The 27,072-nt window shown below is 48.6% G+C and overlaps 1 protein-coding gene across 1 annotated transcript in view; it reads left to right on the top strand.

The window, feature by feature from the left end:
- Positions 1-26,758, top strand: part of BAHD1 (bromo adjacent homology domain containing 1) — a 40,650-nt gene extending 13,892 nt beyond the window's left edge. Inside the window, exons 2-7 of the mRNA XM_087739946.1 lie at positions 10,885-12,537; positions 15,962-16,323; positions 18,308-18,467; positions 19,491-19,567; positions 21,959-22,050; positions 23,426-26,758. Of these exons, the coding sequence (XP_087596072.1) occupies positions 10,902-12,537; positions 15,962-16,323; positions 18,308-18,467; positions 19,491-19,567; positions 21,959-22,050; positions 23,426-23,615 (2,517 nt within the window). The 5' untranslated portion in view covers positions 10,885-10,901 and the 3' untranslated portion in view covers positions 23,616-26,758. The remainder of the gene's footprint in view (positions 1-10,884; positions 12,538-15,961; positions 16,324-18,307; positions 18,468-19,490; positions 19,568-21,958; positions 22,051-23,425) is intronic.
- Positions 26,759-27,072: the final 314 nt, after the last annotated feature.

Here is a 27,072-nt window from a genome sequence, read left to right as displayed (position 1 = left end):
ACATATTTTAAAATATTCTGTAGAGATGTTTTTGGGTGGGTTAGCTTCTTGAGGAAACCTATGTGGGCACCTGATAATTTTTAGGTACTGGGATGGTAATGGGCATCCTATAACTTTACTCTTCCCTGCTTGGAACTCCAAGTTTCTAGACCTGCAGAAGTTCTGCCCAATTTGATGAGAATATTTTAAGCTTCAGCCACATCTGAACTTTTATTCCATAAGTTTAAATGCAGCAATGTTGGCTTCAGATTTAATCTCCGCTTAGCATTCAGTGCGGCGTTGTGGTTTATAAGACGTACAGGGAAGGAGAGTGTTTGGTTACAGGGATGCTAGTGGGAGCGCAAGAGTTCTGTAAAGTCTTTCTTTCACTTGAGTTCTGGATTGGGATTGAAGCTCTGAAATGGAAATGGCTCAGCGTGCCGCCTGCTGTCACCTGCGTCCTCAGCTGGGGAAGTGTGTGGAGGATGCTGGTATTTCAAGTGGTGGTAGGAAAGTGAGAATAGAAATAAAGTCTGTTTTCTTTTGAAATTACTGTTGCACTTTGCATATAAAGAGGAATCAAAACCTACGATGGGGGAAATTTGAAATCCCAGAAAGGTGCTCTGCTTTATGGACAACTTGCTTTTGTACAGACCAAGCTGAGGTTGAAGTGAAGTGATACTACTTTTGAAACTGCATGGAAACAATAGGTATTTCCAAATGAAGGATGATACTGTCTTAAGTACGTATTCTAGAAAGTACGTTGAGATTACAGTTTTAGTCTGAAGTAGTAGTTCTGGTCAATGTATTTCAGCTGGGGATGAGTCAGAACACCGGAATCCTTGAAAATATTACATGGACTTGTTATTTAACATAGCCCTTTTTTGCCTGCCTGGGTTTAAGGCTTCTGTAAATTTAAGCCAAGGTTATAAACATGCGTGTCTGTTAAATTTTAAAATCCAGTCTCTCTTCTGCACTCCTCTCGGGGATGATAACCAATAGAGTCAGTGCCTGGAGCCGCAATGCCAAGAATTCGGACGCTGAGGTGGGGCACTGTGTTGTCAGACAGTTTTGAGAGATGCTCTGAGTGAGGAAAATAAGATGGAGATTACTTAAAGGAAAAAAAAAAAGGTCTTGAAGTTGCATTTTGGGTCAGATTTTAGGATGGTTAATTAAATGTTATATTGAAGGAATGCCTTGCCCTTCCCTGAATTTCCTGCTGTTTTTTTCTCCCCATGGCAACTTTTGAGCTTGTTGAGTAGTAACCCGTTGTCTGTGGATCTCCAGGGTGCTGTGCTGACAGTTTCTAGTCAAAAGAGTTGAGAGTGAATGGAGACCTTTGTGGAGGGAGATGTACCGGAGAGAGGAGAAGGGAAGTCCGGATCCGGAGATAGGACGGCAGCGACAGCTTCGCGAAATGGAGAGGAGCTGGCAGGGATGCACCTGCCCTTGAAATTCCCGAAGGCGGCACGGTTTTGCAGGTGCACGTGTAATACATGAAATCACGGTGCATCTTGAATTATTTAAGCTGGGCAGCTTGGAGGAAATTCCTGAAGCGGTCGTGGAAGAGTGTGATTATAACATATAGAAGAGCTTTAATATTTACTATAGAAAAATCTTGCACCTTGTTCAAGAAATAAAGTCTTGAAAATAATGTGTTATTCCCTTTTGGCCATACCACCAGGAGTGGTGCCAGAGCTATCTGAGCAAAGTGACATATGATTGATATTTTACCAGACTCAGCCTTCTGCTGTGAAGGAATTGAGTTTGCATTTTGCATATATGGAAAATCAAATGAGCAGGGCTTGGGTTGTTTTTTTTAAACCTTGATTAACTTGATTGGCAAAGCTTGTGCTCCTTCTAAAAACATGACTGTCAAAGCTGTCCTGAAATATTTTTGACTTGGTTTTTCAAACTACTTATAGGCATCTTACAGGGCGTTGTTAGCGTAGCTGTCACGTAGGCAGCTTTATGCGGAACCTATTTAAAGTTCCGATAGGCAATTCTTTGCAAACATGTGATAGTTAATGTATCTCGTATTTTATGTGTAGTAGTAGCTGCTGCTGTTCTCCGGGATGTTACAGAAGAATTGCAAAATCCGTGTAGACTTTAGCCTTCCCGTTTCTCAGGTGGTCTGGTCTGCGTGCCTCCCGTCCCTTCCAGCGCTCCTCTTGCCCAACCTCTGTACTCTGCCTGTCTTTGTTCAAGGGAAACCTTACTGATTGATTCACTGGGGAGTGATATAGCAAAGGCCAAGTGTCAAAGTGCCTCTTAAGCGTGAGTGCTTTCGTTCAAAGTCGTCAGCCTTGAGACAAGTTAAGCCTGATTTTGCACGCCTACCTCCACGTACTCATCTCCTGCGCTTGCAAGTGCCGGGGATTTCCTTTGCCTTACCCGGGCTTTTGTGCAGCAGTGTGGTTGGGTCTGGTTATCCACAGTTCTCATTTTTTATTTTTTTTTCAGGTTGGTTTTGAGAGGTGAGAAGCTGATGGTGGGCTTTGCACTGCGGGAATAATTACAGTGTTTGCATTGGCGAAGAAGCGGTTTCTGTTCGGGGAGGGGGTTGGCTTTCCGCGTGTACGCTTGTTTGCTTGTGTCTCTAATGACATGGTTGCATGTTATTTTTCCCCAGAGCCCCCGAACCGCTCAGTGCGCAAACAGATAGAGTTTAGAGAAAAACATCCAAAGCTGGTGGCTGCTGGCCCCCAATTTTGGAGCGGCCATGGGCTCCTGCTGCTGAAAGGCTCCCTCGCGGGAAGCATGAGTGATGAAGGCAGGACTTGCCGTACGCTCTGTCACCCTTAAGACATCCATTGGCTCAATGTTTCGTTCTCGTCCTGGTGCATCCCTCTTTAACGTGTTGAAAAGCAAAAGCAATGCGTCCCCCCTCTGAGTGGGGGAAGATGGTCGTTTGTCCGTCTCTGAGCAAACGAAGGGGCAGAACAAAATCCCGATCTCCGATTGCTTCCAGTTTTTCCTAGGTTTGGAGTGGGTTTGGAGTTCTGGGGAGGCGAGGGTGGCTTTACTTGTGGATAAGCACAGCTTTTGCATCTCTCCTCCAGAGAAGAAGTATGAAGCCATGGCTGTGCCGTTGCCTCTTGAGCCCTAACCTCACCTGAACCGATTTCACGGTGCTGTTTGAAAGGCTGTAAACAACAGCAAAAGCGTCAGAACTTTCTGCAGATGCGCAGAACGCTGCTTTACGTTGGGGTCACAAGCAGAAGGCTTGCGGCAGCTATTGGGGCTGGAAATCTTTAGTTCTCACAGGCCATAGGAAGTGGTTTTTGCAAGTGTTGGTCATGGCTGATCAAATAGGTGTTCGACGAAGGCTTTGCATTCAGAAACTTTGGTTTTACTTTGATGCAAATATGTGAACAGACTGTGGCTACAAAGCTTGATCTGGTTTTGCTGACTGATGTTTGAGTTGCTGAGGTCACGTGTTACCTCCCAGATTTTTTTACTATAGCATTTACTGAATGTTCAACCTAAGTGGCAGCCTTTCACTGCAAACATAACACAGTAATACAGCTTCTTAGCATCAGTAATGGGGAAAGGAAAGCTGGTGCCTTTCCGAAAAAGAACGTGCTTTTTCCAGGTGTTGCATTAGTCCCCCAAAAAATGCACCTTGTCATTGATTTTGAGGACACATTTTCCCACTCTCCCCCAAACTTGTACATCGTTCTTTTCCGCTGGTATTGAAAGAGCTGGCTTTTCTCAAGTAGATGAGTCGAATTAAGCAGTTTACTCCTAAGTGAAAAAACTTAATTCAGCAATTGAAGCTAGTTCTTGGTACAGTCTCTTCTCCGAAAGCGTGTGCCTGCCTTTGCTGAAAGACGTAAAAGCCTGAACCTGCACATCCCTGTAGCTGTGGGCATATCTATGCAGTGCAAGGCAGCTGCTGCAGCGTGAGCTTGCCTGCTGCTGCTGGCTGGTAGCCCTGCTGTAGCGTTAGCCGTGGCAGGGAGATCCAGCAGATGCAAAATGCCTTCCCTGCCTGAGCGGTGTGCCTCTTTGGCCTTTCCAAATTGCTTTGGCCAGCGAATGTTGAATTCTGCTTTCTGTATTTGAGGCTTTAAAAGGGCCACTTTCCCGGGGGCTGGCAAACTGTCTTGCGGTGCTGGTCATAAATGCGGCCTGCAGGGAGGGAGATCGGCGCCGGGATTCAGGGAGCGCCTTCTGCCCAGGGCTCTGTGCCTGCTCGGGATGCTGAGCAGGCTCCTCATTATTGGGCTCTCGGGCTTCGCTGGTGCGGCAGGGATTTCTTTTTTTTTTTTTTTTTTTTTTTTTCCTTGTTCCTTGTGAACACTGCTTGCTGGGGCTGCGGAGAGTGTGAGAACAGCCGGAGAAATTTAATTTTGGCTTCCCTGCAAAGCACTTCAGAGCACTGCCACTAGGCAAGATCTGAAACCAGATAATCGACGCTGGGCCAGGCCCTCCCAAGAAATCAGCTGGGGAACTGCTCTGCCGGGGTGTTAACAGGTCTGGCTGGTGTTTGTGCGGGTGGTCAGCCGTGCAAGTAGGGACTGCGCCCCAGCCTGTTTCATGCTCCGCTTGCCATCGCTTTCAGACAGGTATAGCACTTTGGGTTTTGAAGCATCGGATTATAATTGCAGTTGTTTGAGCGCTGTAATTTATCACGGCCACACATGTTCTGCAACACTCCCAGCTATGTGGCTGGAGCACAGGCTTTCACAACGAAGTTATAATTACTGGTGTTGGACCAGGGAGTGGAGCAGAGCAGAGCATAGTCCCATGCAGCTTCCAGAGATCCTCTCTTGACTGTGCGGGAGTCGCCCCAGATCCCTTTTTGCAAGCCTTTTTGAATCTACGGGGACGTGGGCTGCATCCTCCGGTATGGTGTTCACATGGTTTTCAGGAGGTGCTGGCAAATGGCTAGGGCTGTGTTGATGAGAGAGAGGAGCAAGGCTTTCCTGCAGTCTAATGAGCTCTGTATAAACAGTTTTCTCTGGAGCATGTGGATGATGGAGCCTTCGATGAGCCTCTGGAGAAAAATCTGGGCTGGACCTCGGGAAGACAAATTGCAGCCTGCAACAATTACAGTTTTTCTGAATGTTTGAGATTGAAAGGATGCTTCCGCTCGTGGGACTTGCGCAGCATTTAAGTAATTCAGCCTGGGATACCTGACGCTTCTGTGATTTATCCAGATTTCCGAGAGCTCCTGGGAGGCTTCCTTCATGCAACACGTTCCTTATAGCACCGAGAATTATTCGACTGTAAAAGCAGCAGGGAGAAAGGAGCCAATCCTCCAGATACTTACAGTTATAGGGCTGTTGTCATAGCATTAGCTGCGCCAATTTAAATGGATATAACTTCCTCAAGTAGACGGGGCTGAAAGTTGACAAAATGATGCTGTGCACGGGGAGGAAGATTCATGCTGTCGTAACTCCTTGTGTATTACTGAAGTGCCAAATGGATTAGGAGCTTTAAGAGCTTTAAATTTCTGCGCTTTTGGCATCGCCTCCTTGGAACGAGTGCATCTCCGTAGTGAAGCTTTGGAAAGGAAATGGTGCTTGAACGGGTAGTCCCAGACTAGTTCCTTCTAATTTCACTTGCAATCAAGTGATGGGGAGGGAGAGACAGATGCTGCAGCTGCGTGATTACAGAAAATGCAGCTGTTAACACACTTGCTTATTTTCCCACTAATGAGGCGTCAACTCTCTTCTGATTTTGCTGTTTGGGTAGCGGTTTTATTCTAGCAGCAAATTGGACCAGTGTTGTTGTTGTTTAATTTTTCTTTATTCTGATCTGGTTTGGGTTCAACAGCTGTCAAGATAATTTTTCAGAACTAGTCCGGTTTGAGCAATTCCAGCTAGCTTTAAAATGCTCAGTGAGCTCTCAATGCAGCTGGTTAGGCTACGCTGCTTTGTGGAACTTGTTTCCAATAGAGTTATACCTCAGTGTTAATCCAGTTCCTCAGCTGCAAGCAGTAAATGGGTAGTTCTGGCTTAAGCATCTTCACTTTCAGTTCTTCCGATTATCTTGTGATGTCTTGGAAACTTCTGGGCACAGTTGGTTTTTCTTCTTTGCTTTGTGAAGCAATACAAAGGTGGAAAGAGGATGAGGAGCCCCGGCACGCTCCCTTCCCAGCTGAAACGAGGACAATACTTGCTGTAAGTAAACTTAGCATGAGTCTGATTTTGAGGCGTGATACGCTTGACTGTCAGATGGTTTACTTTGGAGCAGCGTTCAGAAGTTCGGCTTCTGTGTTATGCTGGGGGAAGGAAACGACTTGCTAGATCACGGGGAGTAATCTTAGCTGCTCTGTGCTTTTTGCTGAGAAGTGGGTGAGCGGGAGCATCCCCCTAGCAATGCAATCCATGCAATACAAGCAATTTTGTAGGCATGGAAAGACTTCTTGGTAGTCCAGCATGCTAACAATGACTTTTCTTCAATAGAGTGATCTCGTAAGACTATTTGGTGCCTGTTGCTGGTCGCGTGCTTGTCATGTGGATGAATTGTTGGTTTAGTAGGTTTTTTCTTCATGCCTATCACAATACCTCTCCAAAACCGGCAGTGGCATCGCTATAGCAGTCTCGCAGCAAGCCCTCCTTAGCACAAGGCTCGGGGGGGCTCTTTCTGCACCTGGGTACGACAAATCACGGAGAACAGAAAAACGCAGAAAATTCACCAGGCTGGGAGTGACTTCTGTAGAGAGGCGAGAGGGTTCTCCAAAAGCGGTGTCGAGGAACAGATCTAAAACATTGCACTTGGCTTCTGTGGGGTATGGAGCCAACTGTTGGTATCTTTGGTCCCCCCCCCCATTGGTCATGGTGGTTTGTAATAAATTCACAGTGCATATGGCTCTGGAATAGCAAGATTCATTATGGATGCTAAACCTGGTTGTTCCCACCGCCATTACCGTATTATGTCAGAAGAAGGACTTGGGAGAATAAACAACGCTCCAGCTTCTACTAACCACTCTTCAGGTCATGGCGGTGGTTTTATCGTGGTGATATCGTGGGGAAGTTCCCTGTGTAGAAACTGAACCTTTTTAACCACGCTTTGTAACTGTCCCACTCAAGATTGGTTTATTTCTACCAATAATACACAGATAATACTGAGCCAGCGCAGAGCAAAGGGGATTCAGTCATGCGTTTGAAGACAAACAGAATTCCCCTGACTTTGGACTTCAGGTTTTTGATGGGGTGTGATCTGGAAGACTGACCTTCCCTTGGTCTCCAAACTGAGCAGGGCAGGGAGAAACTTGGCTGATGTTTTTGTTTTGGCTTTTCTTCAGTTTAGCCAAGGAATCTGTCATGGAAACTTTTGAGAGAGTAATGCCAACTTCTGCATTTGCTTAAGTTACTTTGAGTGTATTTCTGTGTGATGTCCTGTTTCTGCTGTAAAGCTGGATTGCAGAGGGTTTACAATCATGTCAAAGCATTGCTGGATGGTGCTGGTGTTTTCCTTGCTGGCACTTAAGGGATTTGCTTGCCTATGATGCCAGAATGTGTGGCGTTGGCTTATTTTGTCTTTCCACAAATTTCCAGATATTTGGTTATTGATCTGTGGAGAAGTGCTTCGTAGTGTTAGAGCAGCTGACCTCTGAGTGTGGGAGAGAGAACTTGGAGACCAGATGCCAAGGAAGAGATCTATGCAGACATAACCTCCTTTTATTAAAAAATAATAAATAAAAAAAACCCAGCTGCCTGTGATTGCTTGATGACTATTATGCCTAAGAACTTGTGTCAAAGGACTTGCGCATCTGAGACTGTTAAAATGGATTGCATTGAGTTAAAATGGATTGCATTGAGTCTTGGTGCTCTTCCCGCGTTAATGCGTTTTTGACTCTATCTTTACTGTCATCTTTGCATGTTCAGCTCGAGTGTTTCTCTTGACATTCCCGGTTGCAGCCTGTCAGAGATGAAAGCTGGGTTAGGGTATTAGCTGTAAATGTGTTACAACATGGCAAGGCGCTGCTACCTGTTCTGCACTGGAAGACTGGTCTAGCATTTGGACTTTGGAGAGAGAGGTGGATTTCTCACAGTTCTAGGAAACATATGTAGAAAAAAGGAAAAAAAAAAATCAGTTTTCATTTTGAGTATTGCTACTTAAAGCATTCCTATGCTTAGGTTCCGGAGAAGATATTTCATTTAAGCTATCGTTTGTCTTGGCGTTCCTTATGGCGTCAAACAGGGAAGACGGTCACTATGCTGTTAATGACTTTCCACTCTTGGAAAAATCCCCTTCCTTCAATCCCTACCAGACTTTTTCTCACTTTAGAGCAGATGTGGCATGAACAAAGTCATGTCTACAGCACTCGGTTTGAAAGATACTCTTACTCATCCGAATAACAAGGGGCTGTGAAGCCCCTGCAAGTGGAGGATGTGTGGTGAGTGGCCAGAAGGGCAGAGCGCTGCTTGCGAAAGCTTGAGGAGAAGGAGGTGGCTGGTGCTGGTTTTTTAAGGCAAGCCACGGCCGTTTGTTTTGGGTTTTTCACCTCTCTGAGCACTTCTGCCAGAGGCTCAGTCTCTCGGTGAGGACAACAGAAAATAGGATGAGAGTTGCAAGGAAACCACTGGTCCATATAGCCTAGGAAAAGTTACCCTCCCCAGGGCATGGTTATGTAGGATGCCTGGTCTACCACTGCCCAACCCTGCTTCGCCGGATTTATTTCTTAAATTATAGTCCTCTTGCCAACTCCAGAGGCTGTGTGTGGTCAGTTTGGCCTCTTGTGCAAGAAGAGTTCCTATTTGGGGGGAAATTGGCTGGCTGGCTGGCTTGATAAGCATCCTCCTAATTTCCAGAACCTGTTTTTCTTGCCAGAAAAACATAGATATACATAAACGTTTGCTCCTCACAAAGCACTCCCGTTTGGGCCCTAGCCAAGGGAGGTATCCCGTGTATAACGGGGCGTAAGGGTCAGTTACCCCAAAACATGTCGGGAAGAGTCCGACATCTAGAAAAGCAGCGTGCAAACCACGGTGGTTTTCAATTCCTAAGTTTCTTTCAGTTAATGCATATATAAGCAAGTCAGTTAAAAGACATCGGGCTTATTTCAAATAGATAATCTAATTATCAGCTTGATTAAACCATATCAAATGAACAGTTCTTGTAATTCGGTAGCTTTGTTCTAATCACTGCAAAAGCAGTCGTAGCTTTAATTAAGAGCCTCAAAAGTGGCAGAGCAGTGTTGACTCTGTCGATTGAGGGGTGTTCCAGCAAATACCTGACTGCAGGGAGGATTGAACTGCTCCTAGGTTGATGCGAATATGAAGACTGACTCTTTGGTGCCAATAAAGGGAACCTGACTATTTAATAAATACGATTAAATGCAAGCATTGTCCTTTTCTGCTGTTTCCAATGCTCAGATACAGGCTTAATTAAATCTATTCCAATATCACTCAATTAGGCTGACTCTTTTTTAATGTTTATAGGTTAGTATCACCTACCTGTATCCTTTCATAGCATTAGACCTGCAGCTTCTTATGTGACTGCTCCTTCAGACTGCAAAATTTCTTGATTCCTCAAATACCTGACCCACGCCTGCTGCAGGTCACTTGCTGAAGTCGAAATGGAAGAGTACAAAGACATGGTAACCATTCTGCTAAAAATGGAACAGGAAAACTAAAAATCAGGTTTAGTTTGCTGGATAACTCAGGAAGCCAACACATGGCTGAAGGGGCTCTCTGGACGGTGCTGTTTCTCTCCTATTGTGCTTACTAAATGCTAGAGGCCATCTAGTAGTAAGCTCCTACTCGTGGTGTGGCCAGAAGGCCTGGGATGTACTCGTTGCATGGGTGTAGGTGAGCAGCCAGCCTCTGCTGCTGATGCTTTGGGTGAAGGCAATCAGCAGTCGTCTGCATTTCTTCTGGGTTTGATGCTTCCTCCCCGCCTTTCCATGGAGACCTCTTGCGATGTACTGCTTGGAGGGAGCCATCCTCCTCCCGGGGCTGGCACGCCTTCTGCGTTCGCAGGAAAAGTTCCCTCTCAGGGTAAATGGGAGCAGGACCGTTTCCGTAATGTTCTACCTGGCTGGGAAAGTCCAGATGTGCTGAAGCTGTCTGGGCTGCCAGCAGCTTCGTTAGGGTGCTGGGTGTTGGTTTGCTCAGCCATGCCTTCAGCGAGGCGGTTCCTGTCCTGGGTGCAGATTCTTATCTCTTTCTTTTTATATTTTAGTAATTTGCGTTGGTTTTGAACAGTGACTTGACATAGCATCAAGATGAAAAGTCAGGAATGAGTAATTCTTTTTCCTCCCATAAACATATTTTTAGGACCTCTCTGCCAAACGTGATGATTTGGTTATTTAATGTCTACAACGTTTATAAAATGCAACTGTGGGGAATGACAACAGTGAGTAGCCAGGTTCTAACCTGCATGGGGATTTGCATGTATTTAATTTATTAATGTTGGCAGATCTCTGCTTAATAGACCAAGTTTACTTTTCACATGAGTAGGTGGACTTTTTGTTTTTCTTTTGTCTAATTGTTTCAGAAAACGACAGTGAAACAGCCTGCCTGTAGCAACACGCAAGCAGTCAAATACCTGGGATTTATTTCTGCTGTATGCCCTGGACCAGCATTCAGATCAGCTTTGGTAGATTTGATGAGAATTTGTAATGTGTTAGAAATGGCGTCGGTGTAACAGGGAACGTACTTGGGCTGGGAGCTGGGTGAAACAGCTTTCTGGCTGGTTTTCCCAGCTCCGGTGGCATTTGCCGTCACCGCCTTGGTTTTAATTACTATCATGTTCTATGGCTTAATATTAAACCACATCTCATTGCATCCTGTCTCTTAATTGGCTTAACTGGCCGTCACCCAAAAAGACTCTACTGTGTATAGAAACAAGCTTCCCCAAATATTTCCTAATTGGCAGTTGGTGCTTTGTGAGGAGACGGGTCCCTCTCAGCGATATTAATAGATGTTTTCTTCTGTTCGTTCTCAGGATTGGACATTGATCCTATGACGCATGCCCGGAAGAAACAACTTTTCCTTCTGAAACATCCAGCTGGTTCTGCTGGCCAGGCTTCATCACCAACAGGCAGCAGGAGGATGGACAGGACCGAGGCAGAGTGTGGCGAGCAGAGAGATGAAGATGCCACCGAGGCTCCAAACTGTCCCAGTGGGTTTGTGGGGACAAACAAAAGCAAGAATTTGCATGAAGTGCGAAAGACGTACCCGCTGCGGAGACGTCTGCACCCCTCGGTGAACAAAAAGACCTGCAAAGTGCTCCTCACCAGGCTGGAGGATGTGGCTGGATCTCTGTCGAAACAGGCTCAGAGCTGCAAAAAAAAGGACCTTCCCAGCTGGATGGAGGGTTTGGGACCTGCTTTGTTCTCTGAACAAGTTCAGCCTGTGGGAGCAGGGAAGAGTGATTCATCTGGGGAAAAGTGCACAATAACTTATCCAGGGACAGAGCAAGACCTTGATACTGCTCCTTCAGAGCCCAGGAAACGCAGGCTGGCCTCGCTGAACGCAGAGGCAGTGAACAATCTGCTTTTTGAACGGGACGATGGCTTATTATCCAGCAGGCGCTTTCGGAGGGACTCTGTTAAAGCCGGTGGAGACTGTACCGTTAAGAGCTTGCATTGCAAGGCTGGTGACAACTGGCCTGCGTTGGAAAAAACAGCTGTGAAAACAGGTAAAGGAAAAAACCGGCATGAGCCCAGTCAGAAATGCAATAGCTGTGACCATTCACTGGATGATGTCTTTGATGATGGGACAAAGAGGGAGGACGGTGCCATCTCCTATCATCCCACCCCAAAGAGACTGGCCAGCCTGAATGCTGTGGCCTTTCTGAAGCTGACCCACGAGAAAGACCAACCCCTGAAGCAGAGGAGTAAATCGGATGGAGAGGGCAAGTCCGAGAACCACTGTTCAAAATCTACGCTCAAATGGGCCAAAGCCGGTAGGAAGAATTGCGTCAAATCCAAGAAGGAAATGGCTAGCTTAAAAATGGAAGGTCAGCATGGCTGGCGGGGACTCGCTCTAGGCGCTTTTGGGAAAGGAGAGCAGCGGGACTCCTCTAGGCTCTACGGGGTGACAGAGCCCGTCCCTTACGAGTCGCTGTCTAGCTCCTATGCTAGCACAGAGGGTTTCTACCACAGACTGCCTTTGCTTATGGGTGGACAAGCTTCCATGAAGCCGGAGTATGGAAGACCTGGAGAGAAATCCCCGACCCCCAAGCAGGAATTTCATCAGCCTTCCTTCCCCGTGCAGCAGTTCCCTCCCTTGCCTGTGCCCGGAAATCACACGGATTGTGGATGTGTCTATGAATCCTCACATCTGACTCCATTGAATGGGTTTTATGTTTATTATGGCCAAAGTGGATACAGTGGCTACTCTCACTGCTCCGTTTACCCCAAGGACGAGCTTTCGCAATCCGCTACCTGCGAGGGGCTCTTGGTATCACCCGGTTCCTTGCCATCAGGTGCTCATTTCCAGCCACTCCACTGGTGTAACTCTCCGTACTGTTGTGGAGAAGGAACGGCAATTAACAGTTACAGCGTCTGTGGAGTCGTGCACGTGCCAGAGGGCAGGATTAGCAGCGTGCATGCAGGACGGAACAGCTACCCCTACAAAATGCCTTTTGCAGCAGGTAAGGTGCAAAGCGCGAGCAAATCCCGTTCGGTGTTCCTAGGGAAAGGGGGCTGGTTCAGCGTGGTGGCTAATGAAGGTATCTCGTTGCCAGGAGGCAAGCTCCCTCTGCGCGTGGTGCGTCTCCGCTTGGCAGCCAGACTGCGGCTCGGAAAGAATCCGCGTTTCACCTCCCCTTCCCCCATTTTTAGCCCTGAGGGTTTTTCCCACTGAAAGGTCTTATTGGTGTGGAAAGCATAGAAATCGGTGAAAGGATTTGGGCAGTGAGAAGGTGACTCATGACTTGTCACGCTGGAGCTAACCGCTTAGCTTTGATCTGTGTAAAATGAGTGGTTTTTAGTTCCTACATGCTCTGCGAGGCTTCTCGCCATCCTGCTGTGCTGAGCGGAGGGTCTAAAGCACATCGGGCTGAGTTACTCCTCCGTTCCCAAAAGCTCACGCTCGGGACTGAAGCATCCTTGCAGAGCAGAGCGGTGTGAAGAAGCAGGCATTGCCTCCGTCATTACTCTTAGTGGTGCAAGCTGTATGGGGATGCAGGCTTTTAAGATTTTATAGATCAGATCTGGCAGGGCTGTCCAGCAATTCAGTTTGTCTGCTGTTTGGACAGATGCCTGAATTTGACCGTGGTGATGTGAGTGCCAGGTACGCTGTTAGTTTGGTGAGTAGTGGTCCTATCTTTGCTCTTAAACGCGTCTGAAAGTGAGAACAGGCGGCAGTGTGAGAGGCGATGTAGTTATTTGCCTGGCTCTCTCCTGTACCCTGTCTGTTTTTCAGACTTTGTCCTCCAGTGTGCTTTACCTTGGAGCTCTGCCTTTGCTACTAAAAATATCTTTTGAAATATTTAAAACTGGATTGTTGCGTGAGGGTTATCAGACACCGGTACTTTGTATAAAAGCCATCCTGCTAGACAGCGCTGCCGTTTGAAAGGGTACGGTCTATAGACGAGGCTGCTGCTTCAGCTCTTGGGAGCGTAAACATCGGTCTTTCAGTTAACCACGTGTTCGAGTCAAAAGGAGGCATGACTTATCCACTTGAAACAGATTTTCAGGTAGGTGGATGAAATTTTGGTTCAGTGCTCGGTTTGAGCGAGGCTTTGTCATCTTCCGTGGTAGGAAGCTGCTGAAACTCGGGAGCATTTGGTTGAAGTATAATTCCCGTTTTCCCTAAATATCCCCGCTGTCATGGTGCCGCTTCCTACGGTAGCAGCTAGGCAGCATTCGGTGCTGGCTTCAGCGCTCTTTGAAGCTGAATGCTTGCAAGACACCGAGCTCAGCAATGTGTTCTTGTCTGACAGTTTTCTGTGTAGTGCCCCGAGGTCATGTCAGTCGACTTTGTTCCTGAAATTTTGCATGCCGGTGCCTCTAACTTCATGCAACCAGAAGGATGCGGGCGGTGCAAACAGAGTATTTCGGAGTTCAGCCCTCCCCGTGAACTTGGCAATTTCTCACGGTGCTGGCAGGGGCAGTAGTGGTCCCAGGGGCATGTATTTCTTCGCGGTGTGTCACCCCGCTGCTAAGATCTTTCTCGGTGTAGTTTTGTAAGTGGCAAGATAATTTCTTTTTCTAGCACGTTTTTTGGATGCGGTGCTTTCTGTGTTAAAGCTGAGTGTAAGTATAAATGCTTCGCTGATTCTGATTTCCTTCCTGTGAGCAACTTTGATTTAAAAGCCTACAACATCGGAATAATTTAGACTTTGTTTTGCGGATTGAAATCTATAAGGAGGTCTCCTAGAATATTAACAGGGACTTAGCTTAGGAGTTGATTTTTATATACGTGTGCGCCTCTGAAATCTTATCCTTCCCTCGTGCGTTATTTTAGTGAACTAGAGAACTTTGGCTGGAAGCAAGAGGCTCCCATCTGAGAGCACGGGTACGAGGGGATCCAGCTTGACGTGTCGCGTGCCTTGCGTTATATCTGCCTCGTTTGGTGTGTTTGAGATGTTCGTACAGAAATATCGGTGCCTGTTTGGTACAAATGAAGGGATCGGACTGTAATCTTGGGCAGTCGTGGTCCGCCGCACGTGGGGGAGAGGCGGTGCTTTCCCCGTCCCGCGGCTGGTTTGCAGCGTGCCGTTTGAACGCAGGGCGGTGGGGATGAGATCGGCCGGGCTGCAAGAGATGCTGCAGCCACCGTGCCGGTGCAGGGGCTGGCAGTGTGTGCAGCCAAGTCCCGGTGGGGGCAGCAAGGCCAGGTCTGCACTGCTTTCCTGAAGTTTAGTGATACTTTTGTGAAGCTTCATCCTGCTTTAGTTCAAGCTTGAAAACTGCTTTTGTAAGCAAAATACTCAAGAGGTGATTCACTGCCAAGGCCAGGCACTTTACCTGAACTCACATCCTGACGTCTTGGCTCGCTGAGGGAGTCGCTGTGGCATTTGCTGCTCAGGGTCCGCAACGTCCGGGACGGTCCGTGGCAGCCCTCACGCTCGCCGTTCGGCAGCGGCTCTGTTGCAGCCTCTTGGGGAGGGTTAAGTGGGAGGCAGGAGGCAATAATTTCCTGTTGTTGCCAGGGGATCGCAGCAGTTATTTATCAGGAGCTTGGTGGCTTCAGATGTTTTTTCACTTTTAGGTTTCTTTGCAGCTCTGCAGCAGCGAGATCCCACAGATCTGCTAGGACATGCTGCAGTCTGGAGGCATCTCCTGGAGGCTGCCTGAAGCTGCCCTTTTTGTCAGCCCAAAAAGCATGCTTTCTGATGTAGGGAACAGGGGCGCGTTGTGTGTTGGTCTGGGAGCTTTCTTCCTGCTGACGGAGGTGATTCAAATCCGAGTTGCTCCTCTTGGACACGTTGACCTGGGCCGAGGGCTTGTTTTGTGACTCGTGGAGCGGTGCGGTGTTTTGGGATGCCTTTGAGAGGCAGCGTCAGCCGACTAACCGACCTGTTGTGGTTAATGCGCCTGCTTCAGCAACACAGCTTTGCTAACGCAGCAGCGTGCATCATCTTACATAGTTTTGTTCCACGCTGTTTCATGTTTCTGGAGTTAATTTGGAGAATCTTCTCCATTTTCCCTGATTAGTAGAATTTGTCTTTTTGAAAGAAGCTGTCTGCTTCTGCTAGTGTGGTTTAATCCTTCCCATCATTTTGATAAGCCTTTTATTTCTTTTATACATATGACAGGCTGGAACTGCTTTGGACACTGGCCAGCCTTATGTGTGTTACTGGCTGGCATTACTTCGGGGGTTTCGGATGGGTTTGTTGTAGTGCAGTGTCATCGGCAGCAACATATTGGAGCATCGCAGGCTTAGAAATATCTTTGCTTTCAGAATCCAGTGACAGTGCAAAATGAAATTACAACGTGAAGAGTCTTTACTGCGGTAATGCAATAAAGGGAATTTCAGGGGAAAGCGGTGGTAGTTTGGGACAGTCTTGACTTGTGTAGTCGTCTCCTATTTCAAATGAGATCCATGCCTCTCTTCTTCCCTTCTGTTAGAAGGCTGCAAGTCTCTGGACCAGCTGAACCTCACAATCCCCGTGGCAGGGCACCCCGCATCGCCTGCCCACCCGCTCTCAGGATGTCCTGTACCCAGCGTGCCACCGGCTGCAGAACCCGTTCCTCATCTGCAGACCCCCAACTCTGACCCTCAGACCATGGCCCGAGAATGTCCACAGAGCTCAAAGCCTCCCAGTGGCTCCAAATCCGGTCTCCGAAATACTACGGGCTGTCTCCACGCCTCTGACAGCAAAGCAGCGGGAGGTCATTCCCATCCAAAGCAGCAGCGCATTAGCAGGCGGAGAGCTACCAATGGCTGGATACCCGTTGGCACAGCCTGCGAGAAGGCCGTCTACGTTGTGGTAGGTGTCTGCGGAGTGCTGGTTTGTGTGTGTGTATGGCTATACCCATTTTTGCATCTTCAGGGGACTAAGATCTTGAAGGCTTGAGAGCGTTTTGGGTCTTGCTTCAAGGTGGAGGTGGTCACTTGGTGCCACCTAGAACCTGCTGGACAAGCAAATAGTGCCTTTTGGCTGGGCTTCGAGGCTGAGCTGCTCTTGGCTTTGTTCTTCTCATGTGCCCTGCTATTACCTTGCACAGCATGACAGGCAGTTTGGGAGGGAAGGAAAACCTGCTGCTCCTGTGCTAGTGTCAGCTGAAATGCCATGATGATGAATACTTCTGGCTTTGGCATTTGCAAGGGTGGCACCTGTTGCACCTGTGAGTCCCTCCTACAGCGAGATCGTTCTCCAGCTTCTTCCTCCCGGGTTAGGGCAAACCTGTTTGAGAAAATGAGGGAGGCTTTGGCCTTGTTACGAGGAGCAGTTGTCTAAATGTAGCTCTCATAAGGTGGTTCTCACTCATGGGATCTCCCAGACAGCACAGTGGACTGAGACAGTATCCTGGCTCCCAGGTGGAATTTTTCTAGCACCCAATATCCCCATTCTTCTAACTTATCTGGTGGCATGGCCAGTCACTCCTTCAAGCATTTCTTGTCTGTGCTTTCCCATTTGTTGTGTTCAGAGACTAGTTCCTGCAAGATGGGAGATTTCCTGCCAGAAAATGTAATTGGCTACAGTAAAGTCCATGTCAATTGAGAGAGAAGGCAATGTCCTTCATGTTATTAAAATGTAAGAGCTGTGAACTTGAAATCTGGACCCATGTGCTGTCTGGGACGGTGGGACAAGGCGTTGAACCGTGCGGAGTAAATGTCAGCAGCAAGGGGAGCTGTGGTCCAAGCGGACTCGTCTGCGCTGCCGCTTGGTGCGGTGGTAGAACGTCGAGCTGCTGCGAGCGTCATCCAGGACAGGTTTTGTAGCTTCAGCTCTTAGGGCTGCGTACAGGTACCAAGGGCTGCGGAAGGATGAAGCCCGTGGAAGCCAGAGACGGGCTGCCTGCGTCCGTCGCTCAGACTTCGACACTTTGAAGGGAGCAGCGCACCATTAATCTCCTTAAGTCCTGACGCCTAATGCTTCCGATTTTGCCTGGGCGGTCTGGCAGGAGGTTAAACCCATCCTGCCCAGGCATTCTGAAATGAGTTTTCAGAGCAAAGATAAAATAAAATAACCCCCGCAGTTCATAGTCCAAAAAGTGATCGTTTTGTAATGTTAGAGGGTAAAAAGGAAACGTTAGCAATCTCGTTGAGGAAAGCTGTAGGCCACAGCCTCCCTGCTACTCCCTCCCCCGTTCATGTGAAATATTTCATGTTTTATTTGTTGCCTTGCAATGTTTGTATCGGAGAAACACACAGCATTCAAAATAGGCCTAGTTTTCTGCGCCTTTGAATATGAAGGAAATCCACACTTAGAGGTAGGCAGATAAAATGGTGATTTTTCTGAAGGTTGGTTTTTTGCATGCAGAATTGAAGGAGCAATTGCTTTTTTAATTTGAAATAAGGGTGTTCATTTCAGAAATACGTGCTTTTGTGAGACTTGCGGTCCCGCTGCTGAGCTGCCCCTTACTGCCAGCACTACGTGGGAGAAATAGTTGTGTTTTGCTTTATTTGAAAATGATGGCAACGTATGACCTGCGAGCACTTGGATGCTATTCCTCAGTGAACTTTCTTTACCTGTGAATGCCCTGCCCATAGAAAAAGTAATGCGTTTGACCTGGTCTTTGTTGCTATAAACCAACCTGGTGGGAATAGAGATGTCACGAGTGGCGTTATGCTCTACAACTTCTCCGAGATCTGCTGGAGTGGAAGGACTTAGCTCTGAGTAGGCTTAGGCAAGTTTTTAATCCTCAGCAGGACCAAAGGAGTCTTGGATTGGGGTAGCAAACAATAAAATAACTCTCTGCCTGTGCGCTCAGGTTGCTTTATTTTTTGTGTGTGTTCTAATGGTATAGAACGAACCGGAGCCGGCTGTTCGCAAGAGCTATCAGGCTGTGGAGAGAGATGGGGAGATTATCCGGGTACGAGATACTGTCCTCTTGAAATCAGGACCCCGGAAGAAATCGATGCCATACGTTGCGAAGATATCGGCACTGTGGGAAGACCCTAAAACAGGTACTGTGCCAAAAGAGTCTGTATTGCCTCTGTGCCTGAGAGACGAGGGTGAGCTGGAACTGGGGAAGTGATGGATCTCGGGGGAGCTGCAGGCTTGTTAGGGTGCTCCACCGCTGCCAGAGCGGGTGATGAAGAGGAGGAGATTAGCTCCATGGCTTTCGTTCAGATTGTTCCGGGAGCTGAAATGCTCTTTAATCACTAGCCTGGGACTGGTAATCAAAATCTTCCTGGTCGTGAAAGCGCATAATATCTGCCAAGTGCCCGTCTTAGCAACGATCTCCTTTATTATTTCATTGCAACAGACGTCTCAGGAGCTGCTGTTTACTCAGATGCGCTATCCAGCATCTGGGCTGGGAGTTGGTGCGGAGCTCGGCCTTACTGCAGAAGCTCTTGATGGAACCTGAGTAGAGGCGGTGATTGGAGTAGGGTGGTTTTGATGTTAAGGTCCCGTCCCAACTAGCGATACCCAAGACTAGGAAGCTGTGCCAAGTGGTGTAAAGTACAGGTCTTGCTTAAAAGTAAAAAAAAAAAAAAAAAAAAAAAAAAAAAAAAAAAAATTCTATGTGTAAAAGGAACTGATCAGCATGTGGCGAGGCCCATCTCGGTCATGTCATCCTGTGACAGCAATTCTGGCATTAACCTGGGAGCTAATGCTGCAAGTACCAAGCTTTGGATGAGCATCTCTTCCAGCTTGCTGTCTGGATGGGTACTTTTTTCAGATGGAAAAGTTTGATTTTGGTTGGGTTTGGGTTTTTTTGTGCCTAACTGACCTTTCTGTGGTGATGTAACACAAGTAGAAGGGGGTGAAGGTGTAATGGAATAGCAGTGTGGCCGACTTCATACAGCTTCTTGCTGTGACAAAAGGACACCTAGTTCAGCATGAAATATTTATCACGGCACAGCTGCCTCTGCGTGAGCGCTACGGGAATGAAAGGGATGAAGCAGGAGGAGGAAGCTGGATATTAGTGGGAAAACCCTACGAGAAAACTGAGGCTTGACGTATTTTAATAAATCTTCTTGCAGGGGAGCTGATGATGAGCCTCCTCTGGTATTACAGACCGGAGCACACTCAGGGAGGCCGCAATCCCAGTATGCACCAGGTGAGCCATCCGAATGCGAAACTCGGGGCCAGGGCCCCCTGCTACGTCTGTGTTTCTGCAGAAAGAGGGGATTAGCCTGAGTATCTCCCTGCATTCCTGGGTGGCCTCAAACTCGGGGGGCTGAGCTGCTGTTTTGAGTAAGGTGGAGCAGTCTCTTGGCTGTGATGCAGCTGTTGCCACATGTGTTGAGTGGTGGTGTCCTGGGCTTTTCCCCAATTTCTTGTCCTGTGTAGAAACTCTGGGCTGTAACAAGCTGCTGCATTCTTTACGTGGCTGCCTCTTAAATTTTAATGTTTCTCCCTTTAATCTGAGAAAATCCTGCGCAGTGAGTGAAAAGTTGTTTTGACTGCTACCTTAGGAGTGAGGAAGAGTGAGTTTATACTGAATCGAGATCACTTGACGCCTTTCCAGAACGGGTATTCTAATTCACCCAGAAACGCAGAGCTCGGTGCAAAAGCTCCTGCTGCAATTCTGCAGGACATTGGAGTACCTGTATCGTGTGCTGCCTTTTTATCATAAATCCCTTAATCTGCTGCTTAAGCTCCAGAAGCTTGTTTGTTTTCTGCAGAAATGTGGATGCATCATCCTTCCCCGCATAGATTTATGATGAGAATTAAAGACTGACTCAAGGATGTTGTGCCAGTATAATAGAGTTCGCTTTTGAAAAGGAAAAACGTGTGAATCATTATGACTTCACGCCTTGCTCTGCTTTGCATGGGCTTGTGTTGGGTGACAGAACAGGCTGTTTTTAAACTGGGAATGGAGAATTTACTGCTGTTTTCAACCCACCAAAATACTTGGTGCATTTTTCTTTTTTTTGCCTTTTTAAATGAAAGGGGAGGGAGGAGGTGAGAGCAGGACTGGGGAACAGCCAGGGAATTGTACCTGCCTGACTTGCAGGGCACAGATGACTTTCGAAACCAAAATGTGGTACTTTATAGTTTTCTGGTCCATAAATTAAGTGTGACTGTATCCAGTTGCATTTTAGTGTAGAGAGTGCCAGTAGTCTGGCCAGGAGGAATTAAGCCAGGTTTTTGCACACCTGCTTAATTACCCAAGACCTCAAATGAGAGGGTGCCATTTGGGCTGAGCAGCTGGGATGGGCCTGCCAAAGATGACTCAGATAGTTTTGATTTAAGGAGTAGACCAAAACCCCAATGTGCAGAAGCAAGGTGTGGCATTTTCAGTTTCTCTGATTAAGCGTGTCCCCAAACGGTGACCCTTTTGTGAGTCTTCCCTTCCAGCTTCCGTCCTCGGGGCTGTGAGCAGAAACAAAGCCTGCGAGTAACGCTTCCAGACTTGTGCAGAGCATCCTTATTCCCAGAGATCATCTTTGCTGATCTAACCACACCTGAAATTCTTGCAAATGGCTCCATCTGGGTTGCCCCATATCTGCCTGCTGCAGAGCCAAGTTTCCTAAATTACCCTGGGAAAAAAGACTATTGCTACTTCCCTCACTAAACCAGCCTTTTTAATTGAATTGGGGTGAGGGAAGGGTTGGAAAAGAAGGGATTCCTTTAGCTTTGATACAGAGATGGGTTAGAAAGACTGGTTGTGTGTCAAAGGGTAGTAGAAAAGACAGCAAAGTGCTATTCAAGATCCATTTCAACCCTTAGCTGTAGAAACAAATTGGAAGGGTTTGCAGCACAGGAAAGGGAAAACGAACGAAGAGCATCCGTAGGAGCTGTGTGGGTGGGGAGTGCTCCGACCTCCTGCCCGCAGGAGCATTGCTCGCTGGGTTTTCTGGATGCGGTCTGCAGGCTCCTTCCACGTGGAGTCTGTGCACAAAGTCGGAGTCTGGAGAAGCTGGAGCAAAGGCACCTCTTGCAGGGGTTCTCCTCTTTGAGCCTCTGCAGCACCTCCCCTGGTGGCCTCAGCCTTCCTCCCTCTTACCTGTCTCCTTGTCGTTCCCAGGCATCACAGTAGTGCTTTCAAAACGCTGCTTTTATTTCGTCCAGCGCAGCATTGCAAAAGCTCATCTCCTGGGACGCTTCCCAGCGGTGGCCACCAGCTGTCTGTCATCCCCAGGAGGAAAGAGGGGGCCGAGTGGTGTGGCTGGTAGTGGCCTTGCTGCTGAAGCACTTCTGTAACGTTGGCAGTATGTGTGGGATTTGGACACTGGGCCTCACAAAGTGGGCAGTGTTAAATGACGGGAGAACTCTTAATGCTTTGCTCACGTATTGCTGGATACAGTTCTGGTGCATGCTATGAATAGGTCCCAAAACACCTGGAAGGTGTCTGGATTATGCAAAGTATCGACTCTAAAGAGTATCTGCTATGAGCATGCTTTGATAGACTCCCCTTTAAGGTGATGGGTGAAGGTGTGGAGCTGGCCCTACCTCCCTGGGGCTCCTGGCCAGCTGGGTGACCTCTTCCTTCCTTCTCTTGCAGAATGAGATCTTTGCATCCCGGCATCAGGACGAAAACAGTGTTGCCTGCATAGAGGAGAAATGCTACGTGCTGACCTTTGCAGAGTACTGCAGGTAGGTGGTGCTCTTAACTTGCTGCTGTTCCCGAGACCTTCATCTGTCTCCAGCTCTTGTCACTCTTTCCATTTCCAGCCACCACCCAGCAGAACTGTCCCAGCCCTGCAGACTTTGGTCTAGCTGGAGCTGGGTGAGTTATGCTCACTCTGCGTACAAGTTTGGTACTGCAGTCTGCAAGTGCTTCGTCCTCTCTAGATTCATTACCTGTCTGTTTTGTGTAATATATATGCTTTGAAGGGCTCACAAATGTGTGTACTTGTATGACCTTGGTGCCACAGCATGTGGGCGGCAGCGGAGGACAGTGCAGGAAAACCCATAACTTGGAGCTAAAAGCTCCAAAAGCTAAGCCAGGCAGGACATCATCCTGTCTGTCCCTTGCGGTACACGGGTGCCGTAGCTAGCCAGAGCGCCTGCTGATGTGCTTTTGTCAGCGTTGCACTAGACGCTAGTGCATGTGCTGGCAGATCTGGGTGTTCTGGCAGCAGCGTCGCTCAGGGTAGCGACCAAGGCTTTTACTGTTCAGCTCTTGCTGACCGAATGGAAACTTTGTCAGTAAGAACTTCCGAGCATCCATATTCAAGACTGCCATCCTTTGATGGATGGATGCGCGGGGCAGAATGAAAATAGGGGTTGAATGGACACACAAATCCATAATGCAAAACAGTGCTTTAAATCTCCTCAGTTTTGCTGGGCGCGTCTTGTGAACTGCGCAGCCTTACCACGGAGGGGATGGTGAAGCCCTCGTGTAGACTCTTCGTAGTCCTCCTGCTCCTAGCCTAGAGCTCTGCTGTTTGAATAGCTAAAAAGAAACTGTTTTACAAACTCTTTATAAGCCGAATTTTGCTCGCTCTTTTGAAACCTCTAAAAAACCCAACCAACCAAAAAAACCCCCTAAGCTTTGGATCCAAACAGCTCATTTCCTTTCTAACAGCCCAGGCTTCTGGAATAGCTCTTGGCAGGAATTTTTTCGTGCTCTTGTGGGTAAGGTCACCTTTGAGAGATGTTCCCTGAAGGAATCCTGAATTCTTCGTTTGCCTAAACAGCAGCCTGATGCATAAGCCTTTTTTGGGACTAATTAACAAAAACGAGGCCAAAGTAGTAAAAGCATGGTGGATTAATTGCAGTCATCTTCCGTGCTATACAGCATCAGTACAGGAATACAAACGGTTGTGCTGCTTCCTGCAGTTCAGGGTGGGATCAAAAGCAAGAGCTGCTTCACCTCCTCCTCTTGAGCAAAGCTTAATTCTCCTCCGCGCTCCTCCCCTTCCCCTTCCCCTCGGGCAGCCACGGCTGGGGCTTCAGGCGAGACAGACTGACACAAACGGGAAGATGAAACGAGTTCGTGCTAACTTCTAACGTAATTGCGTTGCAGATTTTGTGCCTTGGCAAAGCGTCGAGTCGAAGGGATCCCAGGCAGGAAAACCATTATGGTTCCTCCCTCGGAAGAGTACTCCACTCCTCTGCACCGCAAGGTGCCCGAGGACACGGACCCCGAGCTGGTTTTCCTCTGTCGTCACGTCTACGACTTCAGACATGGGCGCATCTTGAAGAACCCCCAGTAGCACCATCCTTCAGTGGGACCGCGGTGAGGCTGGGCGGCACCGGAGAGCCGAGGGCAGGCTGACGGCCTGGGACATCTGTGCGCTCTCGACGACTTACCTTGTGCTGCTTGCAGACGAGAGCGCCCAGCGCTCTTTCCTCGGACTGAAAAGCGTGCGCAGGAGCAGATCCCTGTGGAGGAAGGCAGCAGTTGAAAGCACAGCACTTCATTAAAAGCATAAATGAAAATATATACGTATAAAATAAATATATGTATATAGATATAGGTACTTGCATATGTAAATCTATATCTATATATGTATCTAGAGATGCATATATTGGGAGGGGTTTGCAGGGGATAAAAGCCAGTAAACTGAATCCAGAGCCATCGCTGGTGGGAATGGTGGAAAGGTGCCGGAGGGGTGCTTTGGTGCGTTGTCTGAGTCAAGCTGTGACAGTTCTGTGGTTTCGTGCCCTGACGTGAGGTGTGAGGACTGAGACCGGTTCCTTGGCAGAGCGCAGGAGAGTCTCCTTTGTCCCGCAGGACGGACTGTGAGGATTCCCGGTGGGTAAGAGCTGCTTCAAAATACAACTGTTGCTTTGGAAGCTGCCTGGATGCAGAGTGGCCTTGTGTCATGCTTGAATAGGTTTTGCTCCGTCAGGGGAAGAGGTGACCCCTGTTTTCCCTCATCTTTCTCTTCCCCTCCCCTCGCCTCGCTGTTCTGTGATTCACTGCCCGGACTGGGGCTTGGCAGCCAGGCTCGGAAACCCGCTCCGTCGCAGAGCAGAGAGGGGCCGGCGGGATCATAGGCTTCCCGCCCCAGGGCAGCGTTACAGAGAGCTGCGTGGCCGTGCAGACGCCCTGCCCTTGCCCCAGAGGATCGCCTGCCCCGTAAAGCACAGCGCCAGCGGGCGGGCGTCGTTCTGAACCTGGGAGCACGTGCTCTGGGCTCCGCTGGCGCGAACCGCGCTTTCTCTTCTGAGCATTGCTCTTCCTCTAACGGCTTAGGGGCCCGTAGTGATAGAAGTGGGCTTACTCTTTCTTCCCAGTTTGTTTTCCTGTAATGTCGTTTACAGTCCTTTTTTAACCCCGTACGTCTTCAGTGTGAAGAAGCTAGAGGCTGGAGGGTGAAATGGCAAAGCCTTTTCTTGAGTGTTTTTGGCTTTTTTAAATTCTACCCCCCTCCCCTTGTGTGACTGTCCTGACCGTGGGTGTACTGTTGAAGCCATCCCCCCTCCCAACTCATCCTGGCATCCGAGCAAGCTCACCAAAGTGGCTTTGTGGCTCCCGAAAGGAACTGAGCATTGGGAAAGGTTCGCATCGACAAATGCGACCCGAGCCCCGCAGCTATTGCCTCTTGCCTTACGTGTATAGATCCTAGATAGACGTGAGTTTATCTTAACGCAAACTGTTGGAGTTAATTCTAAAGCAAACCAAAGGACAGCGTAACAGTCCCTTGAGTCACTCGCACCAAGCTGGGAGTCCAGTTCTAGTTGCACTAACGTAAAGAAGGAGAATCGACACCGTCTCAGCCCGCGTTCCTGCTGGCTGGAGTCGCTCTTTGAAACTAGGGATCTGCATTTTTCCGGTCTTTTCGGGCTTCTGAACTCAAGTTAAATGGTGGAGGTGTTCATACCGCTTTAACGTTGTCCTGTCAGTGGAAGCAGCACTACCTGTACTCCCCGCGGATGCCGGCACGGTGGGAACGGAGGGCTCGTTGGCTTGCTCCGGCCGCTGCGTGCCCGGAGAGACAACCCCACAGCATCAAATCCGCTACGTGGAAATCGTTCGTTAACGCAGGAGTTCTCCAGAGATTCGCTCTACATACCAAAGAGGGGAACGTGTCTAGAAGACGATGACTTGAGAGGAGATGACAAGATCTGGGCGAGCAGGGCACAAGTCTCCCTGCTGTTGGTGGGCGATTCCCGCTCGATGTTGCAGAAAAGCCCTGTTTATTCTCGCCTGCGTAGCCCAGGGGAAAACACCCAGCTCCGGGAGGTTTGATCCTAGGTGTGCAAGCAAGAATTTGTGGGTGAAGCGTCTTATCTCGTGTATACCTCAAGATACTGTTAGTGTCAAAGTGATTGCTCAGATTCCTCCTTAACAATTAACTTGGGCACTGGTGGTCTCTTGGAGCGATGCGGTCGGGGCGCTGGTAGGGCGGTGCTGCGTCACGGTGGGAGTGGGGAGCGCTGCTGGGGCCCTGGGGTGAATGCGTCACGGGGGCGCGAGGAGGCGTTGGAGAAAGTGGCCGCTGCCACTGGGAGAGGACATCCAGGGGCTCCCCTCCCTAGCGGGGAGGGAGGGCGCTGGAGGAGCGGAGCTGCTCCTGCTGTCGCAAAAGGGGATGGCGGCAGGGCGGTGGGGAGGGGAAGGCAGCAGCCGCACCCTGGGGCCGTGGCGCGCTGGCGGCGTGGAAGGTGATGGGAGGCCCTAAATGCAGGCGCTTGGCTCGGTAGGGACCCCTCCGACACCCGGCCTGAAGCGGGCAAGCTGCCTGCGGCCGCCTGCCTCTAGCAAAAGTGCCATCGGACGCAGGATGCTTCGGGACCCCCCTGCCAGGCAAACCTGGGCGTTGCTGCACAGTCAGGGCAGGGTCTGAAACTCGGCCTTGGAAACCACAGTAACTCGCTGAAACCCCTTCTTCTGACCCCTCTCCCCCCGCTCCCACCTTTGTCCTGGCTCCTCTCCAGGTAGAAGAGAAATTGTCCTTGCCCTGGGTCCGGAACGGGCTTCGGCCCGTGTCTGGAGAGGACTAATCCTGACTCGTCTCATGCTAGAATCTGCTTCAGGCCAAGAACATTGTTCCAGATTCACGTGGTTGCTTATGCTGTTGTGCGAACAGCATGTAAATGAATTGAAATGTCTTATCCATAATGAAAATATTTCATGCTTTTTTAATCTATTAGATATGGAAATATTTTTTGAATCTGAAAATGCAGTCGGTAGAATTTAAATTGAAACGTAATACATGTAAAATATATTTTAGTTGATAATTTTGTAAAATGCACTTTTTTGTGTCTCTTCCCTGGTTTCCCAGATCTGTATTTCAGTGTTTACAGACGGAATGAGAACATTCCCTATACCCTCCTTCTGTGAGAAAGATATATTAGAAGTAATTCTTAAAAAATAAATTTGAAAAATCGTATTGATTTAGAAAACAAACCGGTGCTGCGCTGTTCTTCTCTTCCTTGCCCGAACTTTCCACTCGGACCCGTTGGGGTGCGGGGGTTGGAAGTGCTTGGAAGGCGCCGATGTGGGAGCGGACTTGGGTGCCGAGGGCCTTGGGGCGAGCGCGCTGGCCGCAGCCCGGCGCTGAGCTGGGTTTTCTGGTGCAGACGGGGCGAGGGGAAGGAGGAGCGGCGAGGGTGGACTTCGTTTTTTCCAATCTGCTCTTGACAGCTGCTCTCTTGGGAATATTCAAGTCTCTGCCTTTCGGGCAGGGAAGGTGGTGGTGGCAAGGCGTGGCTCTGCAAGGC

This window comes from Nipponia nippon, unplaced genomic scaffold (assembly GCF_047370975.1).
Source record: "Nipponia nippon isolate SJK-2023a ecotype South Korea unplaced genomic scaffold, ASM4737097v1 scaffold_10, whole genome shotgun sequence".
In the NCBI taxonomy this organism is placed as follows: domain Eukaryota; kingdom Metazoa; phylum Chordata; class Aves; order Pelecaniformes; family Threskiornithidae; genus Nipponia; species Nipponia nippon.
Note: the sequence above shows the minus strand (reverse complement) of the source record. Positions and strands in the feature narration are given on the sequence as shown.